The sequence below is a fragment of the Carlito syrichta genome, unplaced genomic scaffold (genome assembly GCF_000164805.1).
Source record: "Carlito syrichta isolate Samal-C Ts95f unplaced genomic scaffold, Tarsius_syrichta-2.0.1 Scaffold128019, whole genome shotgun sequence".
Taxonomy (NCBI): domain Eukaryota; kingdom Metazoa; phylum Chordata; class Mammalia; order Primates; family Tarsiidae; genus Carlito; species Carlito syrichta.
The window spans coordinates 9,478-36,872 of NW_007072115.1; the positions used below are offsets into that span (position 1 = coordinate 9,478).

At 37.2% G+C, this 27,395-nt stretch overlaps 1 protein-coding gene across 1 annotated transcript in view; it reads left to right on the top strand.

Moving 5' to 3' along the window:
* Positions 1-8,308, top strand: part of LOC103250296 (protein FRG1) — a gene marked incomplete at its 5' end in the record, with an annotated part of 13,950 nt that extends 5,642 nt beyond the window's left edge. Inside the window, 3 exons of the mRNA XM_008048883.2 lie at positions 994-1,085; positions 6,556-6,666; positions 8,202-8,308. Coding sequence (XP_008047074.2) covers positions 994-1,085; positions 6,556-6,666; positions 8,202-8,238 — 240 coding nt within the window. The remainder of the gene's footprint in view (positions 1-993; positions 1,086-6,555; positions 6,667-8,201) is intronic.
* Positions 8,309-27,395: the final 19,087 nt, after the last annotated feature.

A 27,395-nucleotide genomic window follows, 5' to 3' on the forward strand; every position in this document is an offset into this window, starting at 1 on the left:
CTCAAACCGCAGGCTCAGGCAATCCACTCACCTCAGCCTCCCAAAGGCGCGGGATTACAGGCTGAGTCACCGAACCCGGCTAGTCATAGTATTTTTAAGTTACATAAATATAAAACCAAGTCAAGTAATTTGCAGACTCACTGCTGAATTTGGCACATGCATTGTTGTCTTTCATCTTCATAATGCTTCTATGAGGTAGATATTACCATTTTAACACAGACTCCTCTTACCAAAAGTAGCCAGGAATGTTCCCAGGTCTTCTAGAACCCAAAACTGTCACACACATGTCATTTGCACAAACACATCATTGGTCATCACTTTCTCACATCATTCATTGGTCTCCACTTTCTAAGCATTCTTGGAATTGAACTCTGGCCAAAGAGATCGCTTTGAAGACATAGGTCCTTTGGGTTGCAAATTGCTAGTTCCATGGGCAGTACTATTTGTTGTATCTAATCAATTAGTTTATGGTATGTGAGAGTAAATATCTGTCAAAATTTACAAGGCCACAAGGAGTATTTAAAAGGCGTATATTCCAATTAAGTAAAAACAAATTGTGTAATCTTAAAATGCTTAACATATTTGGTAATATTCTGTGAAAGGTAAAATAAGCTTCCAATCTTATAAAATGAACACTGTCTACCAGGGATAATTTGACCCTGGTGTATTTACTTTGAGGCCAAAATTAGTTAAATTATTGCTTCATTGCTCAGCAGGATCTGATCTATAAAATGTCTTCCTTCAAATATTTTTTTTCTTTCTTGTTTCTGACACAAAGGCTATTGAGAAACATGTAATAGCAATTTGTGTCAGTGAGCTCTAAGAAATAAAAAACACATATCCAGAACTTGTCTTTCTCTGAATCTAACAGTTAAGTTACTTATTTTCTTCTATTGCATAAGAAATTACCTAGGATGTTCTTCTGTAATAAGAAAAGTAAGGAAAGTGGAAGATAAATGTATAACCTGTTGCATTCTCATCTTTGATGTCCAGATTAGGTCCTGTGCTGAAAGAGAAACCAAGAAAAAAGATGACATTCCAGAAGAAGACAAAGGAAATGTAAAACAATGTGAAGTTAATTATGTGTATGTATTCCTTTCCTTTTAGACATACAGAGTGGACAGTGAAGCACTTCTCAGGGTGCTTAAATAAAATAAAATACCTGAAGGACAAGAACAGGTAGCACATTTTAGACTTTAGGGCAGGACACTGAGCTGAATGATTTTTTTTTTTTTCCTCAAGGCTTCAGTTTTCCTAATCATTCTGCTATCTCTCAAAGCTAAAGTCACTTGGGTTAGTCAGTTTCCCTGTTCATTAATAGTATGGCTATGATGCCAGTCAGACTGTGCTGTGACCAGGACATAGGGGACTCCAGCCAACTTGCTCTGACAGATGTGGTTCACAGAGGTCATTCGCTTTGTAGTTGGTAAACCACAGGTTATTAAAAGTGCAATTAGATTTTTTTTATTTTTTGGACAGACATAGAATTGGCAAATATTTTTTTCAAGTCTGTGGGCTATCTCCCTGCTCTCTTGCTGGTGTCTTTGGCTTTGCAAAAGCTTGTCACTTTGATAAGGTCCCACGTGTCTACCTTATGTCTTATGGCATGGGCACTTGGGGTTTTGATCAGGAATTGGTTGCCAGTTCCAGTTTCCATAAGAGTGTCTCCTGCATTTTTTAAGGTTCTTATAGTTTGAGGTTTCACATTTAGGTATTTGATCCATTTAGAGTTGATTTTTGTGTGTGGGGATAGGTAGGGGTCATATTTCAATCTTCTGCATGTGGTCAGCCAGTTTTCCCAGCACTATTTACTGAATAGGTTCTCCTCTCCCCAGTGGTTGATGGTGGAGGCTTTACAAAGATGAGTTAGTTGAGAAATTGAGGTTTTGCTTCTGGAATCACAATTGTATTCCATTGGTCTGTATGCCTGTTCCTATACAAATACCAGGCTATTTTCTTATTGTAGCTTTATAATAAAGTTTAAAGTCTAGGAGTGATACCTCCTGCTTTGTTTTGTTTTGTTTTGTTTTGTTTGCTGAGAATTGTTTTGGCTATTCGTGGTCATTTATGTTTCATATGAATACCTGTATTGTTGATTCTAGGTCTGAGAAGAATGTTGCTGGTAATTTGATGGGTATTATGTTAAATCTGTAGATTGCCTTAGGTAGAATGAACATCTTAACATTGTTGACTCTTCCAATCCATGAGCATGGAATATTTTTCCACTTATTTGTGTCATCTTTGTTTTCTTTGAGCAGTGATTTGTAGGTTTCATTATAAAGGACTTTCACGTCTCTGGTTAGGAAGATGCCAAGGTATTTCACCTTTTTTTGTGGCTGTTGTGAATGGAATCGTGCCTTTTCTTTGGGTTTCTGTTTATTATCGGTGTATAGAAATGCGATTGCCTTTTACACGTTTATTTTATACTCTGAGACATTGCCAAAGTCCTTTATTAGTGCAAAGAGGTTTTTTGACAGATTCTCTTGGGCTTTCTAGGTATACAATCATGTCATCTGCAAAGAGAGATAACTTGACTTCCTCTTTTCCTATTTGGATACCCCAATCACTTTCTCTTCTCTGATTGATCTAGCTGGGACTTCTAAAACTATGTTGAACAGGAGGGTTGAAGGTGGGCATCCTTGTCTTGTTCCAGTTTTCAGAAGAAATTGTTCCAATTTCTGTTTGTTTAGCAGTATGCTCGATGTGGGTTTCTCATAGGTGGCTTTTACTATTTTGAGGTATGTTCCACCTGTGCCTAGATGTTCGAGGGTTTTTATCAAGAAGGGGTGCTGGTTTAATCAAAAGCTTTTTCTGCATCTAATGATATAATCATGTATTTTTTGTTTTTATGTCTTTTGATGTATTTAATTATGTTTACAGTCTTACGAATGTTGAACCAGACTTGCATCCCAGGGATGAAGCCTGTTTGACTGTGGTGGATGATTTTTGATATGTGTTGTTAAATCCGGTTTGCTTGCATCTTGTTGAGGATTTTAGCATCTATGTTCATCAAGGATATTAGCCTGTAGTTTCATTCTTTGTTGGATCTTTACCTGGCATGGGTACCAGTGTGATGTTAGTTTCATAAAATGACTTGGGGGAGTTCCATCTTTCTCAATTGCCAGGAATACTTTCAGTAGGATTGGGTTCAGTTCTCCTTGTATGTTTTGTAGAATTCTGCTGGAAAGCTATCTGGTCCAGGGCTTTTTGTTGTTGTTGTTGTTGGTAGTTTTCTTATAACATAGTTAATTTCCTGAATTGTTATTGGTCTATTGAAAGTCTTGATTTCTTCTTGTTTCAACCTGGGGAGATTGTGTGATGTCAGAAAGTCCTCCATTTTCTTTAGGTTTTCAAGTTTGATTTCATACAAGTGTATATAGTAGTCTCTGGTAATCTTTTGTATATCTTCAGGGTCAGTTATGACTTCATCATTTGTGTTTCTGATTCTGTTTATTTGGGTTTTTTCTTGGTCAGTTGCCAGGGTACCATCAATATTGCTTATCCTTTCAAAGAATCAGCTTTTTGTTTCATTGATTTTTTTAAATTGTCTTTTTGTCTTCTATGTCCCGAATTTGACCTTTTTGGTGATCGAGATTCTTCTGCTGAAGTTAGGGTTTTGGTGGTCTTGCTTTTCCAGCTTCCTTAGGTGACTTGTTAGGCTGTTAATTTGTGATCTTTCTATTTTTTTCATGTGTGTTTGTAGAGTTGTGAATTCCCCTCTTACAACTGATTTCATGGCATCCCAGAAGTTTTGGTTTGATGTTTCTTCATTTTCTGTTTCCAGGTATATTTTGATCTCTGTTTTGATTTCCATGTTGACCCCAGAGTTGCTTAGCATCATGCTGTTTAGTGTCCATGTTTTTGTGGGTTTTGGGGGATCTTTGTTTGTGATGATATGTATTTTTATTCCACTGTGGTCTGAGAATTCAGGTGCATGGCAGAATTTCAATCTTATGAAATCTGTTTATGCTTGATTTATGGCCAAGGATGTGGTCGACCTTAGAGTATGTTCCATGTGATGATGAGTTGAATGTATATTCGGTAGTCGTTGGGTAGAGTGTTCTGTAGGTATCAATTAAGTCCTTTTGGTCAAGAGTCACATTGAGGTTCTGGATCTCCTTGCTGATTTTTTGTCTTGATGATCTGTTTAGGGTTGTGAATGTGGCATTAAAGTCCCCAGCTATGATAGTATTAGAATCAGTATCTTTTTTAAGTTTGCCTAGGAGCTGCTTTATGAAAGTCGGTGTTCCTAAAGTCGGTGTTCCTATGTTGTGTGCTTATATGTTTAGGATGGATATTTCTTGTTGATGGATTGAACCTTTTGTCATTATACAGTGACCTTCTGTATCTTTTTAAATTTTTGATAGCTTAAAGTGTATTTTGTCTTATATTAAAATTGCAACTCCTGCTTTCTTTTGTGTTTCATTTGCCTGAAATTTTGCTTCCTATCCTTTTACTTTGAGTCTGTGGGTCTCCTTTCTGGTGAGATGAGTCTCTTTGAGACAATATATTGTTGCCTCATGATATTTTATCCATTTTGCCATTCTGTGTCTCTTCAGTGGTGCATTTAGTCCATGCACATTCAGGCTAATTACTGAAATCTGAGGGTTTATTTTTGTCATGATGATCTTATAGAGTTGTTGCTATACTTGTTTGTTTTCTTTCTTTTGTTTTTTGGGTTGGTTCATGTGTGTTTTCAATCTTTTTCCTGTGCTCTTGTGAAGAACATTGTTGTTCTTTTTCCCTTTTCTTCTGTGTTTAATAGTTTCTTAAGAGTTTCTTGTAGAGTTGGTCTGGAAGCAGCATAAGTTCTTAGGGATTGGATGTCTGGGAAAGATTTTAATTCTCCCTCACTGATGAAGCTTAGTTTGTTTGGGTAGGTTATTCTTGGTTGAAATTGTTTATCTTTGAGAACTTTGAATATTGGACTCCTAGCTCTCCTAGCCTGAAGGATTTCTCTAGATAAATCTGCTGCTATTCTGATTGGTCTTCCCTGGTAGGTAGTCTGACCTATTTCTCTTGCTGCTTTTAGGATTTTTTCTTTTATTGCTACTTTGTTTTGGAAAATTACTATGTGTCTAGGAGTTGGTCTTCTCATTTGTTGTCTTGCAGGGGTTCTCTGAATCTCTTGTGTTTGAATGGTCACATCACTATTGAGATGAGGGAAATTTTTGAATAATTTCAAATGTTTGTTCTACAGTGTTTTCTATCTCTCTTTCTGCCTTAGGAAGTCCAGTAACTCTTAGGTTCAGCCTTGAAATAATCACTTATGTCTTGATGGTTTTGTTGTCTTTTAAAGCATTTTTCTGTTTTTGACAGTTTGGATTAGTTCTATATTTTGGGCCTCAAGTTCTGAGATTCTTTCTTCTGCTTTGCTAATTCTGCTTTCCATACTTATCGGCTTGTTATTTATTTTATTCACAGAATTCTTTGTTGTTGTTGTTGTTTTTGAGTTGGAGTTTCACTCTGTTGCCCAGACTGGAGTACAGTGGCACGCTCCCAGCCACCGTAGCCTCGATCTGCTGGGCTCCAGCAATCCTTCCACCTCAGGCTTCCACGTAGCTGGAACTATAGGTGCGCACTACCATGCCCAGCTAATTTTTGATTTATTGTAGAGATGAGGCCTTACCACACTGCCTGGGTGGGTCTCGAACCCCCTGGCTCTGGCAATCTACTCACCTTGGCCTCCCAAAGCTCTGGGATTACAGGCTGAGCCACTGAGCCTGGCCCATTCACAGCATTCTTTACTGCTGTTATCTCAGTTCTCAATTCCTGCCTATTTTCCTCTTGTCTGTCCTCAATTCTTTTTATTCTCTCTGTTAATGTCTTTTTTTTCCCTTAGGCATTGGATGCCTGGGAAATTATTAATATCTTGATATCTGGATTTGTAGTTTGTCATTCTGGGGGCTCTTCATTATTTGCATTCCGATGTCTGTTTTTCTTAGTGTCTGACCTCCCAGGGGTCTGTGTGAGACCCAAATTCTTCTTTTGGTTTTTCTTCATTTGTGTAGACTTTCCTCCCTCCTTTTACCACTTTTACTACTCCCCACCCCCCCTTCTTTAATGCTGTTGTTCATCGATGGTGGGGTTGCTTTTACTTCTGTTTGCTCAGTCTCCTGTTCTTCCTTATGGATCTCTGACTTTGTTCAGTTCTGAAGTTGGACTGTGGACTGGGGGCTGTACTTTTTGCAGTTTTGAGATTTAATTGAGGGGGAGCTGTGATCACAGTATCCACCGATGGGTGTATGGACCCTGGAACCCACTTCCCACTGCCTTAAAATCTGTCCATGCAGCAGGGTTATAACTTTGCTCCCTGGAAGCCATTGAGGTAAGAAGAAGAAAAATAATGGCAAAAGCAAGGAGGGAGCAAGAAGAAGGTAGAGAGAGAGAAGAGTAAGAGGGAAAACAGACAGGCGTACCAACCGCTTTGCCTCAGATTTTTTTTAAGTTAAAAAAAATAATGATTAAAAAAATGTAACACTATTTATAAGTTTGGCAGTAAACATGCATAACCAAAGTTTGAGATATTTTTCAATGAAGACATTTTCTTTACAGAAAAAAATTTCAGAGCTTCCAAGACCACAAACTTAAAATAAGTAAAGAAGACAGTAAAATTCTTAAAAAGGCTCGGAAAGATGGATTTTTGCATGAGACACTTCTGGACAGGTATATATTTGCTTGTTTTCAGTAACCAATAAAAATGACATCTATGAAACCTATGTTCTTTTTACATTACTATCATTTTCAAATTTTCATCTTCTAATTTGTAAATGTGGCAGTATTACATAAAGAAGACATAAGTCTATGAGACGATTACCAAAGAAGAATATCTAAAAACAATCATAACTAGATTCTTAGTATTTATATACTTTATAATAGGTAATATGGGTTTAGCTATCTTTCATAAATTTATCATCTTTTTATTACTATTGGAACCAGCTAGAAGCAGTTTGACTGATGTCAAAATTCTGTGCATTCTATTACAGTTGTACAGATTCCTTAAAATAAAAGTAGGCAATCCCTTCAGATCCCCTCCCACTGTGGGAGCTTTCCTGTCCTCTCAATAAATCCTGCTAAAAAATAATAAAATAAAATGAAAATAAGATAAAAGTCGGTCAGATAAAAATGACTAAGCAATAATGCTAATTAAGTGAAATGAAGCAGTTTTATTAACTTAGATTCAGAATTGTGCAGGATTTTTATCATAGTACATTATTAATATTTGTTTATTACTATTCTTATTTAGGTTAAATGATGTTCTAGGTTTAAAACATAGAAAACTAGTTACAGAGGTTTAGCTGTGAACTTAAAACTAATCAAATAAGTGCCAGCTTGTCATTCAAAAACTACTCTGTAACTTTCTTTGCATTGCTTGATAAAGGCAATGCTTAATTACACATTTCCCATTCGCCAGTTGGTGGAATTCAATCAGTAAATGATGGAAGAATTTTTCCCTCTTGAACAAGTTAATATGTATCTAGTTCTAAGAAATCAAGGAAAGGATATAAAATATAATCTGGAAATGAACTCTGAAATAGAATGAGTTCTATGTGCTATAACTTTTGTTTTTCTTTTTTGAGTTGGGGGTCTCACTCTGTGGCCCAGACTGGAGTGCAGTGGCAGCTCCCGGCCACCGCAGCCTCAACCCGCTGGGCTCCGGTGATCCTTCCACCTCAGCCTTCCGAGTAGCCGGAATTACAGGCGCACACTACCAAGCCCGGCTGATTTTTTGATTTATTGTAGAGATGAGGTCTTGCTGCCCAGGCAGGTCTCGAACCCGCGGGTTCAGGCAATCCACTCACCTCAGCCTCCCAAAGGCACGGGATTACAGGCTGAATCACCGAGCCCAGCTTGTGCTATAACTTTTAACACTTGCAGCAGTACAGCATTGCTACCCTGTTAAATATAAATTTAGAGCACATTTAATTTCAGAAGTAATTAAAATTCCTATTATGGATTGAAAAGCCCCTTAGGCAATATTTGGTAAATATTAGGAAACAACTTTCATAAGAGCAGAATCCATTTTGTATAGAAACAAAATTTTAAAGTAAAATTTATAATATTTTAATGTAAGTCTTGTGGTAATATAATAACTAAAATGAACACAATTTTAAAGCATGAATTTTGTATTTAGTAGCAGTTGACTATATTTGGCATGTTTTACATAGATTAATTTTTATTATTTGTCTTTGTTTAAACAGGAGAGCCAAACTGAAAGCTGATAGATACTGCAAATGACCAGGATTTTTGTTTCTGCCTTATCTTTTTGTTTTTTTCTGAATAAAATAGTCAGTGGCAGTACATATACGGAGTTCTTGAGCTGTTATGGGATAATTGTTAAGTTAGTAACTAATTTACCCAAAATTAAACAAGTTTAACCAAGATTCTATTAGCTATCTGCAGAGTTTCACACAGAAATGAAACTTAAGAGTACGTACTTAAAAAGTACCACAGGAATTTTTTTTTTTTTTGATCATAAAGCATGAAGTACTATTCTAAGAAACTGGTTACTTCCTGTGTTGCTTGTGGAATGTATCTTAGTTTATTTGATACAATAGATGCTTAATCGGTACCTTTAACAGGAAGTTAGAAACCCCCAATCCAGCCATTCATCAAGGCTTTGATTCTATTCCTAAATACAGTCCGGATAAATAGCAGAATAAGGGGGCTGAGCAGAGAGGACATCATCTACTAGGTAGTGGGATAGAGAGTGGAAACGTTACAAAGGAGCAAAGTAGGCTCAGAAAAGAAGTCCAGAGAGTAATACTGGAAAAATTCCCTAATTAGTATTGTTTAGTCACAGGAGATGTGTATGTAATGCATCTGTTCTCACTTGTGGGCTATATGGAAGCTACTGGAAATGTTCAGATACTAAGTGTTGCTTAGGTCCGCTTTGTTGAAACCTATCACTTTTTGAGTTCCTAAACACAGTGTTCCGGATGTCATCTAATTCCAGTGAGTACTCCAAACCCAGATTGTATATATCAGATGCTTGTATTTTACCTTGGGAAATTCTTGAGCTGGACTGAAGTTGGCTCACACATCTATTATGTTTTTAGAAGTCCATTTTGTTACCTCTCTAACCTGACAGGCCCAGTCTAGTTCTAGCCTTTATATTCCATCTGTTGCCAATCTAGCATCACATGGCTCCTGTACAAGCAAGGTAGCTAAGCTACAAAGGAGCTCTTGCTATAGGTTTAGCCTCAACTTGGCACTCAAATTCCAATAGCTGGACGTCCCCCCATCTTGTGTTCTTGTGATCCTCCATTGAGAACATGCTTGCTACTCTGATTCCCCAAAGCAGTGGTTCTGGTTCCACCTGACAGTTCATTTGCCCCCTAGGGGATATTTTCCAATGTCTGGAGACATTTTGCATTGTCACAAGTGGAACACTGCTACTGGCATCTCGTGGGTAGAGACCAGGGATGCTGCTATGCATAGGACAGCTCCACAACAAAAACTTTTCAGCCCAAAATGCCCACAGTGCCAAGGTTGTGAAGCCTCCCCAAGGATTTTGTCTATTTCTTGTTTTGCCAGCTCCCTAACTCCTAAACATAAACAGTAGTTCAGATGTAAATATCTAAGAATCTCCTAGAGGACCTGTGGATTTCTAACATCCGGGGACAGATTTCTGAGGCCTGTCCCTGGAGTTGCAAGTAAGCAGGTCTAGGATAATAAGTACTCCAGGTAGTTCTGAAACAAGTGATGTGAGCCACACATTGAGGAGCACTCCCTTCAAGGGATTGAATCTTGCTCCCATATACCAGCTTAGTAGTTGAGACCCCAGCCTGCTGACTGACTTCCATGGCGCAGACATTCTGTCTGCCTGCATTTCTGAACACAGCATATTCCTGCCTCCAGGATTCCTTGTTCCCTCGCTCACCCTGTGCCCACAGTTCCTGTTCCCATTCCAGTGAATGGAACTAGTTTACAGATCCTGACAGCAAGAAGTTACAGATTAAAAGTATACACTGCCTGCTTTCATGGAGCTTACACACTAGTGAAGAGCGACAAGTGTAGAGGGTAGATGAGTGCTCCTTTCCAGTTTCTCCCATTCCACTTCATAAAAGCCCCTGGTAGAGCACTGAGGCAGTTTCCGGTTTACCAGTCTAGTAACCTTATGAAAAATAAGATTTCATAAAGTAAAAGCAATAAGCTCTCCATTCCCCAACCTATTTTGACTGTTCACGTTTTTTTCAGGTTGAATCGTTTCAGTTCTCTTTAAATTCATTGACTCTTACTACTTCCAAGTTGCTATTAAACACATTTTTAAAAATTTTAAACACTATTTTTCACTTCTAGAATTCCATTTGAGCCTTTTAAAAATTATAGTTTTTTGTGTTTTTTTCCTCTCTGCTGTGATTTCCCATCCATTGATTACGAGAGGTTTTTGGTTTATGGTTTTGGGCAGAGTTATAATAGCTACTTTAAAAATCCATACTCGTTTCAATGTCAAGGTTGGTCTCCACTGACTGCCTTTTCTTTGGAGTATTTTTCTTCCTATGTCTGATATAATTGGATTGCATCCTGAAGATTATAAAAACTAGATTTTGTTTTTTCTCTGAAGAATTTTGATTTTTTTTTGTTGTTATTGTTGAGTAGGCAGTTAACTTGGCTGACTTTAGGCTGAAAATTCTGGCTCTTAGTGAGCAACAGGTGGAGTCTCTTGACAGTTGTTTTATCTGAGTTGCTTGAAGTTAGCCCCAAGCATGTGGAGTTTAGGGATCAGTGTGAGAATGGGTCATTATGTCTGCCTTCTGTGACTGTCTCCTTTTTAGAATTTCTTCACTCTGAACTCTGTCCTCTGATTCATCAACAAGCTTATGAATAATAGTGTAATGAGTTTTCAGTCAGTGGCACTGACGGGGCCTGCCCCAAGATGTTAAGAATGCAATTACATTTTTCATAGGATCAAACTCCAACCCCCCCAAGGTTCTGCATGCTTTTGATCATTCTCCATTACCTTCAGTTAATTTTTTTTTAATTGTCCAAAGTTTTTTTTGTTTTTTTGGCATTAAGATTTGTACAAGCTACTCCATTATGATCTGCTCAAACTCTTACTGGGTTCTTGCCCTTTCCTTCCCATCTAGAGGACCTGGGTTTTCCTACATACAGAAAGCAACTCTAACATTCTACATAAAGAAGTAAATCATTAAAAGAAGCAAATAGACCAGGCACGGTGGCTCAAGCCTGTAATCCCAGCACTTTGGGAGGCCAAGGAAAGAGGATTGCCTGAGCCCACAGTTTCGAGACCAGTCTGGGCAACATGGTGAGACCTCATCTCTACAATAAATCAAAAATTAGCCAGGCATGGTAGCATGTGCCTGTAGTTCCGGCTACTTGGAAGGCTGAGGCGAAGGATTGCCAGAGGCCAGCAGGTCGACACTGGGGTGGCCACACACAGACTCCAACTCAAAAAAAAAAAAAAAAGTAAATACATTTATACAAGTAAGCATAGGTCTGAATTTCCAAAATGGACCCAGTACCTACCCAAATACAGTATGGAGTTCTTGAGACAGCTCTAGTGTAGATGATAGTCTATAGCTTATCTTCAACTCTCTATTTCAAGAATTGTATTTACAAGGTTATTCTAAATTCTTAAGAGATTGAGGAACATATTAAAATGTGCTGTAATAGCTTAGTGCCACATTTTATTAACCAAATTATTATGATATAACAGTTTTCATACTGGGATGAAAAACATCAAAAAAAAAAAAGACTTCCTGATATTGTTCTTTTATGGTATTATAATAGTCACCTGAGGGGTTGGATTCATTTTTTTGGGGGAGGGGGACTTGCAAATGTTGTAATCCATTACATTTAATGTAAAAATGAGAAAAAAATTATAAAGTGCTTGATTCCTTATCTTTATTCTCCCTTTTCCTTCCCGTGTGTGTGTATGCATGTATGTATGTGTTTGTGTCTAAGAGTATGTTTCATTGAGGCAACTTGATGGTATTAAAGCAGATTTTCTTTTTGGCATTTCCTATATACCATACTCCAGAAAAATCCCTGGCACTGTTTGGTGTGCGTTTTTTAATTTCATACCAATGACATGCTGCTCTTAAATATTACTGAGGCTTATTTTCTATGATGGAGAAAAAAATAAGCCTTTTTGGTTTCGTTTTGTGTTTCAGCACTGCCTTTGCATTTTATAAAAAAATAGGTTTTATCCTCAGAATACATAGTAAAGACTTACGCAGGCGGTTGCTTTGCTTACAGTGTTTTGCAAATAAATGAGGTTTTGCAGTCCTGTTCTGTGTGCTGCTACTAGAAAAGAAAAGGTAAACACTACTTGGTTAGTGTTTAGTTTTTCATTATGCAGTTTCCTAATTCTGATCCTTGGATACTAAATAGCATTGAAGGGAAGAGCACAAAGAAGACAGAGCACATCTTTTTAATCCTTTATAAAGATGGAAACTTAAATCTAAATAGACTCCAAGGTAAGGAATCCAGTTATGACTTCTAACCTTAGTTCTCTAACTGCCGCTTAGCAATAACTTGTATAGCTGCAATGTCATATAGAAAAATAAAATAAATCAGTACTTTAAGCTTCTAATCTCTTTTTTTAAATGATTCCTTATGCTTGTGTCACTAAGTATAATTCCCTATTTTCTGATATCCTGCTGCTGATCATTCTCCCCAAGCATTTTGCACCCACTGGTACCAAAAAATTCCAAGGATATATGTGGGTTTAGGAGAACCCAAAGTTAAGAGTTTAGCAGACCACTCGAACTCATTCAATCTGAGGCTTCCTGTATATGCAAAATGACTAAAGCATGATGACTTGTTTGGAAATGACCAGTTGACCTTGGACCAACCTAGGCTGTTCTGTAGCTCTGCAGTCTCACAAATCTACTTGAGATCAGTTTTAAAACAGAGCAGCAGGAATTGCTTGAATGTAGCCCTTCCTGTTGTTCTTTAGGAAAGTAATTTCCCCCGTGGCCTCCAGAAGCAGGACCTTCTTGCACATCCCTGTTCATTTTTGCCCCCAAATCCGCTCCAGAGTCTCTTTAACCCGTCACTGCCTTTCCACCTGCCGTTACCCACTTTCTTTTATCCATGTTACATGTACTACCACAGCTGCATTTCACACAGCATACTACTTTCACAAAACATACTACTTTAAGCAAAGACTTCATCATTTAGCAGAAGAGAACACAGATTTCCAGTGGACAGATTTCCTCTTGACTCGAGAAAACTCCCATTCTGATTTTCTCCAAGCTGAATTTGGCTCTTGTTTCAACACACCTAGAGCTGAAGAATCGTTTGCCATGGCTTCATGTAGCAGTTCTGAAACTCCTTAATAGCCCCTGACCCCACCATGAACTGAGATGGAGTCTTTTTTTTTTTTTTAGAGTTGGAGTCTTACTCTGTTGCCCAGGCTGGAGTGCAGTGGCATGTTTACGCTGGCTGGGTCCAAGAAGGCAGAACATCTCCAAATGGGGACCTGCAATCTATAGGTGAATTAAAAGGTTTTCTAACTGACAATTAGCTAGAGTTATCTATGGAATTTGGAAGGCAGTAAAGGAAATGGACAGCTTGGGGAACAATAGAGGAGCCAAGTTTCTTGATATGTTGATGAAGCTTTATGGGTGGTGGCAGGCTTCAGAGAGAACAGGTACCTTTACAGGGTCATAAGTGCTTTGCTTCTTTATCTGTTATATGCTATTATGCCACAGCCAGGTTGGGAAATGAACCACATTAAATAGTTAATTTTTGTAAAAGGCTGTTTCACCAGACCTTTTAGGCATTTGGCAAGGTAAAGAAAAAAGGTCAGAGTTTAGTCGTCAGTATACTTATTTCCTTTATGTCCTCCTGTGCTGTATATGTTACTCATTCCAGACTGACAGAGTGGTCTCTGTTATAGTTTCTTGAGAGAAGCAGTTCCAAAAAGTGAGACCCCAAGGAGTGTTGTTTTCTGATCTACTAAAAAAGTTCAGCTATATACTTTGGATGTGAGGACTAAACTCTGACTTTTTTTCTCTTGTCTAAATTTCTGAGGCTTGGGGAATCAGACCTCATAAGGACTCATCAGGCTTTATCACCCTATTTACTGAAGTTTGTTTTCCAAGCTGACTGGCATAACATCACACGAGGTTAAGAAGAAAATCAAAATAACTTATGACCCAGCAAAGCCATCTCTTGGGGATTCCCAGACTTGTAAGGCACTTATTCTCTCTGAAGTCTGCTGTGTATGGGGGGGACCCCCAAAACCCCAGAATTATCTTCTGGAGGGCAGGTCCTTTGTAATATACTTGGAATTTTTTCCTCTGGACCAGTCAACCAAAGTTTTTATCTGGAAATTTTGATAAGGTTGTGTCATGATTTGCAAAAGAAATGTCTCCAGCTGTGACAAATGGGTGACTGGCTCTTCCACCATGACATGGCACCTGTCCACACTGTGCTGAGCATTTAGCAGTTTTGGATCAAAAGCAGCATGATCCTCTTCCCCCTCCCCCATTCTTCCAATCTAGTCCTGAGCAACTTTTTTGTTTGTTTGTTTCCCTGGATGAAAAAATCCTCAAAAGGGAAAGTATGCCAGTGTGAGAGAGGTGAAACAAAAAATGGCAGAAGCACAAAAAGGCATTGGAACTGACGAGTTCAAAAACTGTTTTGCACGGTGGAAAAAACATCTCAATAGGTGTATTGCTTCAAATGGAGAGTACTTTGAAGGCGACTGAAGTTTAACTGTGTAGGAATAAATACACAATTTTTAATAAATAAATTCCTGTTTTGGGGGGATCCCTTCTTGTATAAAACTTTATCTACGCATCAAGAAACTTGGAGTATTTCTGTACTCTTAACAAGACAGCTCCTCTACTGATTTCCAAAATTCCTTAGATCCTACAAATTGCCTGTCAGGAAATCTCTGAATTCAGCCATAATCTGCAAGCTCCCACTTGGAAATGTCCTACTTTCCTAGGCCAACCCAATAAAAATCTCTCATATGTTGACTTTTTTTTTTTTTTTTTGGTAACTTCTTCCCTAAAAGGATATAACTAAACTGCAATTCAATCACCCTGAACACATGCCCTCACCACTACTTGGGGCTGGTCACTTGTATTTGGCTCAGAATAAACCTCTTCAAGCATATTAGGCTGAGCTTGGAATTTCTGCATCATCAGATGGCTGAGACTATTAATCAAAAAATGAGTGACTGAGGTGAGTGTCTCAGTCAGTAGAAGTTTATTGAGCTAGAGTTTGAGGATGCACCAGGGAAAAACAAGCCATGGAAGTATCTGCATCTTGTGCTTTCCAAGGAGGGTTTTGGGAACTCAGTATTTAAGGGTAGAGCATGCAGGAGGAAAAATATATGGAGGGGGTAGAGAATGAGGCTAATGGTTATATTTTTGTGAGACTCTCGTTAGTGCTCAGTAAACTTATATTTTACATAAAGTAGGCATTTGGAAAGGGGGAGAAGATAAAAGAGTCAACTTAACTCTCTCTTGGAGTAGGCAGAAGATTGATCTCATCTTTTCCTTGTTCTGTACCTGGGAATGTGCTAGTAATCAACACTGAGATTTAACAGAACTCAATTTTAGGAGTTAAAATTAGGTTGCAGACCTCAGGTTACAATTGTCATGTGCTTGTTTTGCAGGGGGATATGTAACATGAAAGATTTAGGACTCAGCAAGGAATATCTTTGTAAATTGTGAGGGCAGCCATCCAGGAGGTATAAAGCCTTTTGTTGTTGTGGGAACCTGGCTAATGAATGAGGGCGCAGGGCTGTGAAATTACACCTATCTGGGGAAAAAGAGTGGCAGTGTAGCATGAGTCAACTCCCAGGCTTCACTCTCCTCCTGGCATAACAAGTTTTGGGGTCTTGAGATTTTTTTGGTCCCACCAGACACTTATTTCCTCAGCATTCAGGTGCAGTTGCACTCCTCCTCTAGAGAGCAGAGAGTTGACTGGCTGTTTGTGGGCAAATGGGAGTGCAAAAGTCAAAAATAAGAAGATCATTTGGTCTGCCTTTCAAATCCAAACCAGAGAAGATCATTTGGTCTTCTTTTCAAATTCTTTGTGGGCTGTACATTCCTAAGTTTCTAAGAACAACAGAGATAAGCCTTTTTACATGGCTAAATACTTCTCATTGTCATCTTGGGATCCAGCAGCTGTCCAGAAACCTAGTATGCTTCTGGCCAAAGGTCTATTGCCAAGTCCAGGCCCACTTGACTCTTTAATTTCTTGGCCTGTACATGTTCAGTTAACATCCGCCATGATAGACCATCCTCAGTTCTTCAACCAGGGCCCATTTTTGCAATAGGCATCTTGGTCCACCTAGGCTAGCAGGGTCCAACATTTGAGCTCTTACCTGGTGTCCTTCGCCAATCTTTTAATTTTATTTTTGAGAAAGCAAGATTTATTGAGAAGACAGAAAAGCTCCCACAGTGGGAAGGGACCCAAAGGGGGTTGCCCTTCGCCGATCTTTTACATTGAAGTCTGGTAATATATCTCAAGCTACACATTTTTTTCTGTGCTCCTCATACTTAAACAGTCTTCAGACAGCTGTCCCCAGGGTTAGATTTAAAAATCTATGGGTTCTTTCTTCAGGCCTGCCCTGTAGAATTCTACAGATCAGCTGGAACTGATCGAAGCTGGTTTCCTCAGGACTGTGTAGCCTTCAACACATGGGACCATTTGCCTGGCCACCGAAAGCTATTACTGGAGCTCAGTACACACCTAACCTTGCATAGTTGTCCTTCCTGCCAGATAACGTCTTACTCAACACCGACCTGCAATGCTCTGAACCTGTCCTTGGGTGCAGATTTAGCCTTTCTTTCTCCCCCCCCCCCGAAAAACTCTTCTCCACCCTTCCAACCTAATTCCCTCAGCAGATCCTGAGAGCTAAAATCTAGCCATTCTTTTTCTTAAAGGAAAGGCTCTACTCCATCCATCCAAACTAGGTCACTACAGCACGCCCCCACCTTTGGTGTATAAATCAGGAGCACCTATCTTCATTGATAGGTTTAGGAAAAGTGGACAGCATTCCATGTAGAGAATGACAGCACATGGACTGGCTGTGATTAAAGGTCATTGACCAGTGTTTGTAATCAACATGGGGCACATGGAAGGGATAGGGAAAACCTTTTGTATACTCGTTGGGTCCCTGCACTACCAGTGGGGGACAAGAAGTTCCAAAAGTCTTTGGTATAAATGTAAGGGCTTTCTGCAAGGCTGGGGACAGTAAGAAAAAAAAAAGCAAAGGCATCTGTGTGGGAATGTATGTGTGGATGTGTGTCTGTGATTTGGTGTTGTGTTTTTCTTATGCATATATCATTAAATTCATAGTGTTATATGAACATTTATATATGCAATAATACAATTTGTACATTTTATTTGTAAATATATATATTTTTTCTTTTTGCCTGACTGAAAAACCACCACCAGAGACCATGCAACAGTGATACAAGTTTTTATGGATAGTCAGATTTTGATGTTTTATTCATATGTTTATGTATACATTTGTATGTCATATATTTTTTATATATTGAAAAACATAAAGATTTATTTGTGTGTCTATGCAGATCTTATATCTTTTTAGTGTGTATATGCACGAAATACTCCAGAGTGACAGTTAGTGCTGTGTGTCAGTCTGTATGTTTTTGCATGTGTTTTGGATTCTGTTAATTTTATGCATATACATTTTTATTTATAAATCTTATATATTTTTATATACATTTATATAATGGTATATATTATATATTAATATTTAGAAGTATAAAAGCATATTTATATGTGTGCATATATATTTATATATGTAGATATATATCTACACAGACATAGATACAAATATATTCTTCTTAACTATCTGAGGAAAACCACCACCACCTTGGACTGACCAACAGTTTCTCTCTCTCTGCATATATATATATATATAAATGATATTCTCTTTTTGTATAAATGTGTATGTTACATGTTTCTTTATATATTTAAATATATATATTTTTAGTCCTGTTTGTAGGACTAATTTGCATTATGTCTTATTACTATTTGCATGCATGCATCACTCTAGAGTGACAGACGATGCCATACTCTTTCTTGGGAGGATCCATCCCCAAACTGTGAGCCTCACTGAGTTTTATTCCTCTGGATTAGTATGAGGACTTAGAAATACATTGGACTACTGGTGTCAGATTTGTTTTTGTGGTGCTGAAATGAGGTCAAGTCCCAGCTACAGGAGAAAGCATAGAAATTTCATGGGGTGTTTTGGGATGAATGGGGTCATAAAAAGGCTTTGGACTAGATAGTATAATGTGGTCTTTTATTCAAATCCTAACTTATCATAACACCTCTTCTTACAAGCAAAGAAAGAAGGCTCTTGTTCACTGAGGTAGTCGCTTACTTTTAAAGCTCAGGGGATGATTTAAAGCCCTGGTCTGAAGATCAGTGTTTTTAATCCAAGTCTGGGTAACTGAATTAGGGCCTCAGGGCTTTCTAAACTTTTCTTGACGGCACATGCACAGTTGCATCTGCCGTGAGCAAAAACTTCTTCCCTCACTACCTTGACCTTTGTTGTTGAACAACTATCATGCATCCAGCTGGAAGGCTGGGTCCAACAATCAGCTTCTGACACAGTTCTCTTTTTCTATCACTTGCTTTGACATGCAGAGGGGTTTTTCCAAGAGAACTCTTTTCCTATACTTCCTAAACTCCTCGAAGGGTCCTCAGCCTTCTAACTCTTCAGGGGTTTCTAATCCAAGTGTCCCTCAGACCTACCTGAAGTGTTCTCTAGATACATCTTGAAATGGCCAGAAGAGTCTTACTCCAGGAAGTAGAGCCTTTAGATTCTGCAGATGTTTTCCTGGCTCAAAAAAGTCCACAGTGTTCCTCAGTGTGCTTCAACCTTGGCCTGGCTGTCCTCCACCCTGGTTCCATCTGATGTCATCCACACTCCCAATTCCCCTAGTGCATCCCAAGAACTAAAATCTTGCTAATCTTCTAATTCATCAAGAGTGTCTTAATAAGTGTATTGCATCAAATGGAGAGTTCTTTGGATGTGATTGAAGTTTAAACATGTAAAAATAAATATACAATATTTTACACATAAATTCTGGGGTTTTGGGGGTCCCCCTTGTATATTTCCATTTTTATTCACTCAAATGTTCTTGTCTAAATCTGTATGTTACACATTTCTCTATATATTTAAAAAAATACAGCTTTATTCAGGTGTGTGAATATCTTTTCAGTTATGCATATATTTTTGTCTGTATGTGTAAAAAACCCCAGATTATGTGTATGTGTCTGACTGTCTTCAGTGTATTTTAAGGTTGTGCCTATTTTACGCTTAACTATTTTGATAGATATTATTACATATTTTATATACATATATAATCATATTTTGTATATTTTTATTTACATATATAATGTAAATACATTTATGTGAACATATATATATTTCTTGCTTGACTAGGCAAAACTACATTATACTTGCAGACATACAAGTTCATATATATGTATATATATACATATATGAAGATAATGATAAATATTTATTTGATTATGATAAATTTATATGTGATATATTTCTTTATATATTTTTAAATATTCACATTTATGAGTTAGGTCCTTTACTGTGCCCTGTATCTGTGATAATTCCAGGCTACAGACTTGGCTCTATTGTTTGGAGAAGTAGTTCCAAAGCATCAAAACCCTAAGGAACACTGATTTTCCTGTCAAGCAAGAAGGCATGGTCACACACTAAACTTTGGGTGGAGGGGAAATGTGTATACAGGAACAAGAGTTGCCTGACTCTTTCTGAGGGCCTGGGAGCCCCCAAAGCCTATGAAAACATGGAAGATTGTGGAGTCTTCTATATAAGACCTATACAATGCATATCTTCCTGAGCGTCAAAAAATCACGGAAACAAGTCTTTTGATAGAGCCATAGATCTCTCAGCTTGACTTTGAGATGGAAAGACTGGCAAGAAAAATATCAGTGCTCCAGGCCTAACGCCAAACTCCTGGCCCAAACACCATGGCTCTTATTTGCATTTCCACTGGCACTTGCACATTTAGCATCCATCACAATGGAATATACATGTTTAGGTGTGGTTATGTGTATGTACAATTATTTTGTATCTACAGGGTACCAAATTGACTTATAAATAAAAGAGTATCCATAAATTAATTAAATAAGTCCAAGCATCTTTTTTCAAGTTCACATGACTTAAGTAAATCCTTAATAAACAATCTGGCTTTAAGACTCTTCGTAAAACAAAAATAAACATGTCTTTGGACTTTTCAGCACTCATTTTTATCTGGGTTTTATATTTGTTTCTGCTAGACATTTTAATGTGTCGAGATTCAGCACGAATGGTTATAAGACTATAAATTTAGCCAAGAACAAAGATCTTTGTGTGATTATTTTTGACAAATGAGTCTAATATTGATAGTTTAATAAAAACATCTGAGTTGCTGACTAAAATACCCATGTATTTAAAGTTTTTCCTTAAGTGAACTCCTAAGATGCATTTATAAAAATGGTTAACAAAGAAATAATGACTAGCCTTGTCTAATTTCTCAGTTCTCATAAGTAATCTAGATAAACTGCTAAAAGTCAATGAAATATAGATTGAGTAAATGCTTCAGGTAAACCTTTTATGTAACTTAAAATCTTGAAATTATTTTGGGTGTTAGATGTCTGGATCATTTCCAATTAAGGCAGAGTTATTATATATGAGAAATTGTTTTTAAGAAATATTTTAAGAATACACAAAGATTTCTTGCTTTCTAGTTTTTTTACTAAAATTTATGGTTACTAAGAATAATAATCCTAGTTAATATATAATTCTGTATATAAAATGTGCCATAGAAGATCAGTCCTTATTGAGAAAACAATGTTTGACTAATTTAGAGGTTATCTAGGCTGGGTGTGGTGGCTCAAGCCTGTAATCCCAGCACTTTGGGAGACTGAGGTAGGTGGATTGCATGAACCCACTGTTTTGAGAACAGCCTGGGCAACTTGGTATGACCTCATCTCTACAGACTCCAACTCAAAAAACCCCCAACGGTCTAAATGTTGATTCAAATGAAGAATATGGAAACAAGGAAGGAACCAATAAGTAGGAGAGGGAGATATGAAAAAAGTTATGGATATAAAGATGTAGTTTTAATAAGGAAGGTTATAAGGAAAAGAGAATTATTTTATTTTATTTTTTTGAGTTGGAGTCTCACTCTGTCACCCAGGCTGGAGTACAGTGGCATGTTCACAGTCACACCAGCGTCAACCTGCCGGGATCTGGTGATCCTTCCGCCTCAGCCTTCCAAGAAGCTGGAACTACAGGCACACACTACCATGCCCAGCTAATTTTTTTTTTTTTTTTTTAATTTATTGTAGATACGAGGTCTCGTCAAGTTGCCTGGGCTGGTCTCGAACCTGTGGGCTCAGGCAGTACACTCGCCTTGGCCTCCCAAAGGGTTGGGATTACAGACTGAGAGAATGATTTTTTAATGAAAAAGGATCTTGTGCAAAGGGTTTTAATTTTGAGTCTATAAAGCTGTTTCTTTTAAAACTTCTCAAATTCATGTCACAGAAGTGCAAATGTATTGCAATTTGTTGCTTTCAGCTTCTTCTCCCCAAAAATGGCCTTAGAGAATAACTTTTTCCTTCAGGTTTTTTTTTTTCAGTTTTAACTTGTATTTAACTTGTATTTTGGTCTGATACTGAAATGTTTATCTTGAAAGTTAGAAAAACAATGTTTTGCTCCAGTATAACTTGATTCTGTGCTCTTGACTTTTCTTGGTATTTCTAAATTGTTCCATGTAACTGGAAAGTGTCTCATGCTACTATTAAGTGTCATTTATACCCATATTCAAGATACTACTCTTCGAGTTTCTTATTTCATTCATGACTCTGAATGCACTTTTCCTGTCCCTAATTAATTCAAGTACCCTTTTCATATAGATTTGACATTCAGGTTATCTAAATAGGCTTCCGACTAGAAGAAACAATCACACTGCAGAAGGTCTTTCTTTACCTTTTTGCAAATAGCCTTAAAAAGCAGATTTTAAGTTTTATCAAGATTATTCCCGTGTTATCATTAGTAAGTTGTGTGATCACTTAGAAAAATTAAATTCAAAAGAATTTAGGTTTTTGAATCCATGTAACTTTCTATATTACCTTTAAAGTCTTTTGATTAGCACTTTGATTAAATAATTATTATTCTACCATGACTTGTGAGTCTGTTTTGAGAAAATGTTCTGAGCTTTGTAACATCACTGGTAAATGTCCTAATAGCTAATCCTTGTGGATTAGTTAATAGGACAGTAAATCATATTATGAGATTGCAAAGATAAATTTTGAGGAATACAATTTGGTTTATAGATGTTCTATAAATAAAATATTAATATTAAAAGTACAGTAATGCAAAGCCAGCCTTGGGGCCCCGTGTCAGAATAAAAGGGTCTTCTTGGAGTGTAGATCTGGTCTTTAGCAGGAAAATTGTAAAAGGCTATGGAAGGGTTCTGAAAATATTACTTTATGGTCAGACTGACTAAATTCAATAGATTTGTTTATAAGACTTTATAAAATGATCTTAAACATGAATAAAACACTGTATGAAGGTAAAAATTGGTTTTCTCTTCTGAAAAGTTTTTGGTAATACTAATAAGAAATAATGAAAAAATGTTGTTTATCTTTTGCACAAACTGCAGGAACAAAAGGAGGCAAAAGAGAGGGAAAGATTCATTTGGTCTCATGATGTTTTTATTAGACCTTAATGTTTGGGGGGGGGAAATGAGCTTTCTGTCTATCAGAGAGTAAAGGTTTTGGCTTTTTTTGAAATCTTTGAATTATCATTTTGGCTAAATGAATGATTTTATAGTGACCTGTGATTCTATGTCATGATAAATATCAAATTTCTAAGCTCAGTGTTTTTGACCTCAAAGTAACTTTTTATAGATATTAGGTCCCATGAAGTCCTAAAAAGGCATATTAGACTCATTTGGTATGTTAAAACTGTACAAAAAGCATTGTCAAGTATGACATGGTGTTTAACTTTCTTTGGGTTATAAACAAAATGTGTTAATATGTTTTTATAATTATATTTATATTATAATAAAATCTTATTAATATGTTTCAAATTGCTTGATATTCCTGAAATTGATGTTTCAGAATGTTATTAATAATTATTATAGTAAAATGTATGCCAAAGAAATAACCAAATTTCCTATCAAGTGTGTCTTACCATGGCTATCCTAAGCATCCGCAATTATTGTTTTCATTTGATTCTTCTTAAAAAGCAGTTTGTAAATAGTTATAGTTTAAAACCTGCTTCTTTAATGGAGTTCATGAAAAGGACTTTGAGATATTGAGACTGGCTTTATAGAGCTGATAAAACTTCTTGGAAAGACTGGCCTTGTACCTTGTCTATATAGTTCCTTTACAGGGCTCCTGTGGTAAGTAAAGAATGTCACTTTCTAACAGGCTCTGGAAACTTAAGATATTTTGAGACATTAAGAAAAGAGAAATTCAGGTAGGGCACATTGGCTTAAGCTTGTAATCCCAGCACTTTGGAAGGCCAAGGTGAGAGGATTTCCTGAGTCCAGGGGTTCGAGACCAGCCTGGGCAACTTGGTGAGACCTTGTATCTACAATAAATCAAAAAAATTAGCTGAGCATGGTGGCACACACCTGTATAGTTCCAGCTACTTGGAAGGCTGAGGCAGAAAGATCACCTGAGCCCAGCAGGTGGAAGCTGCGGTGGCCATGAGTGTGCCACTACACTCCAGTCTGTGCAACTGAGTGAAACTCCAACTCAGAAAATAAATAAGTAGAAAGAAAAGAGAAATTCATACAGGTATTATAAACACAGCTTAATGACAAATCCTTGGCTCAGTTTATGGCCTTGATCTAGCCTTTTAAAAAGCTAAATCCAAAATGCCTGTGACAAAGTTCCACCAAAGCCAATTTAAAATAGTCTATGTGGACAATAATCTTTTTTTTTTTGAGTAGGAGTCTCACTCTGTTGCCCAAGTAGGTAGAACCACAAGTGTGCACCTGCACACCCGCTAAATTTTTAAAATTTATTGTAGAGATGAGGTCTCGCCACGCTATCCAGGCTTGTCTTGAACCCTTGGACTCAGGCAATCCTCTTGTCTCAGCCTCCCTAAGTGTTGGTATTATAGGTATGAGCTACCGTGCCTGGCTATATAAACAATTCTTTCTGCACTTTATACAAATAATCAGGCCATGTATATAATAAGACTAAAACTTACTTTGCAGATAAATTGGTTCTAATATGATTTGTCTTTGGTAGAAATGGGGGACTAGAGAGAGCAAAATTATGTTTCAGAAAGAAACCATGGTACATCTGTTATTAGGTTAATCTTTGATTCCTGTATGGCGACATGGTCACCCATGGTATGGAGCCACAGCTGTGCTGCATTCAGTTACTAAAGGTAAAAAGTTCCCAGTGGAATTTAGAGGATTTGAGTCCTAGGTAATTGGTTCACTGGATACATAAAAAAAAGCAAACTAATAAGGAAAAGGCAAAATATTCAATACCTTGGTAATTGTTATCTACAATAGTTAAAATGGAAGTAAGAGAGTGTTGGGTTGGGCCTTGAGGCTGTATCCTCAGATCAGTATCCTCAAGGCTACTGATAATTTTCCCCCCACAAAAGGGAAAATTATGGCAGGACACCCAAAAGTACTTCTGTTACCTGTGGTAAAGTAACCAATGAGGAGGAAGAGCAAAACCAAGTTAACTATTGAAACCAGAGAATATGATATGAAGGAATTGTTTCATTTTGTATATTGGTTTCATCAGCTTCCTGAGGAACCTTTACTCATATAGATTTTGAGAGTAACTAATTTAGGAGCAATGTCTTTGGTTTGAAATGCTGCAGAGTAGAAGAGCGTATTTTGGCTGATGCAGAACCCATAGCTCACTATTAAACAATCGCAAATGAGTGTATATGATTCAGACATACAGGAGATTATTCCCAAGATAATAGCCAGCATGGTGTACTGGATAAAAGCCACTGTGAGGTCTGTTTACCCTGAGAAGGGAGACTGTCTGATTCTACCTATAACTATCAACTGGAGCACCCAGATGAAGCAGCTGGTATGCTTTGTATGTAAGCCATGGAAGACGGGCTTTATGACAAGAATATTAACCTTCCTTTTTGGCTTTTGGTTCTTGGAGATCATAAAGGGAACATGCACTCTTCAGGATTGTTCTTTTGGATTTACCAGGGGATCTCCTTCATATTCTTTGGATTTTTAAAATTTGAATTATCTATGTTATCTATTATCCTATTAATGTGGCTTCAAATATTCTAAAATCATTAATAAAAGTACCCAGATCATGGTGCTTCAAGCTGGACACCAACCAGGTACTTGTAAGTACTACCAATGACAGATGCAATGTTTTCATTCCTCATCATTATTCCACAACACTCCTTAGCATGAAGCAGTCAGAAAGATCAACAACTAGATTCCCTGTGGTTGAAGGCTGATAAATAGAAAGGGGTGATTGAAAACTGGCCTAAGTTCCTCATCGCTAATAGTAATAGTGGTTTTTAAAATTTATTGTATTTTATTTTTTGAATTGGAATCTCACTCTGTTGCCCAGGCTGGAAGTGAGTGAGTGTGCCACTGCACACTCACTCATGGCCACCCCAGTGTTGACCTACTGGGCTCCAGCAATCCTTCTGCCTCAGCCTCCCAAGTAGCTGGAACTAGAGGCGCACACTACCACTCTTGGCTAATTTTTTTTGTTTTTTTTTATTGTAGAGATGAGGTCTCACCAAGTTGCCCGGGCTGGTCTTGAGCCCGTGGGCTCTGGCAGTTCACTTGCCTCAACCTCTCAAAGCCTGGTGACCATCTCATAATATATAATGATCCTCCATCTGCCTGATAACTTTTCTTGCTCTAAATTCTGCTTTATCTGAAGTTAACATAGTTTCTGCACTCATGATATATCTTTTTTCATTCCTTTAATTTTAATCTTTATGTGTTTTTTGTTTGTTTGTTTGTTTGTTTAATAAACATAGAAACTAACCTTCCCAGTCTTAGAGTTTGAAACTTACTTTTGTCTTATCTGAGGTTCCTTTTTCAAGAAAGGAACTACAGTATCAAGTAACTGAAACTTACCAGATCACAGCATCCAGATAATGAGATGCCAAACCCCTCCCTAATTTCTGTTTTCTATATTCCTTCCCCACTACATAAAACCCCAACCGCACTGGGATGAGGAGCCATGTTTGACATGGAAACTCCTGCCTCCTTAGCTGATAGCACTCAAATAAAAAGCCTTCTTCACTGGCAGTACTCATTGTCTCAGAAGTTAGGTTTCTCTGCAGCAATTACCAGAACCTTGACTGAAACTCTAGTGTTTTGCTAACAATTTCCCTCATATAAATTTTTTACATATTGTTAAATTTATACCTATTTCATTTTTATGGTGCTAATATCAATAATATTGTTTTTGTTTTTTAAAGTGAGAAAGCAGGATTTATTGGGAGGACAGAAAAGTTCTCACAGTGGGAAGGGATCCTAGGGAGTTGCTTTTCATTTCAATGCCACTGGTTTACTGCTGGAACTGACTTTTGTATATTAACCTTGCATCCTGCAACTATGCTAAAATAACTTAATCCAGGTGGGTTTGTCATCAATTCTTTTGGATTTCTACAGAAAAGATCATGCCACATATGAACAAAGAAAGCTTTATTTTTCCTTCCCAAACCGTACACATTTTATTTCCTTTTCTTATCTCTTGCATTAGTGAGAACTTTTAGTGTGATGTTGAAAAGGAGTGGTGAGAGGGGTGATTCTGCTTTGCGTCTGATCTTATTGGGAAATCTTCCAAGTCTGTCATCATTCAATATGAAGGATGAAGTATTTTGCACATCTTCTTTCTTAAGTTGAAGATAGTGAAGATGTTCCACTATATTTATATGGATTTTTTTGCATATATTGATATGTTTATATTTATCATGGATTTTTTTTTGCAGATATCGATATGTTTATGTAATATTTTTCTTTAGCATGTTGGAATAATTGATTTTCAAAGTTGAACCAGTCTTTCTTACCTGGTATAAATCCCACTGGGTCATGCTATATAATTCTTATTATTAATTGTTAGATTCAGTTTTCTAATATTTTGCTGATACTTACTTAAATGTATGTTCTTAAGAGATATTGGTCTGAAGTTTTCTTTTCTTCTATTTGTCTGGTTTTTTTATTAGAGTACTACTATAAGAGTGAATTAGGTGATATTTCCTCCTCTTTATTCTTTTGAAAGGAGTTTAAATAATTTATATAATTTTTTTCCTCAAATGTTTTATAAAATTCACCAGTTAACTTATCTGAGCCTAGTGTTTTCTGTTTTGGGTGGTTATTAATTATTGACTTAAGTCTTTTAATAGTAATAGGCCTTTAGATTGTCTG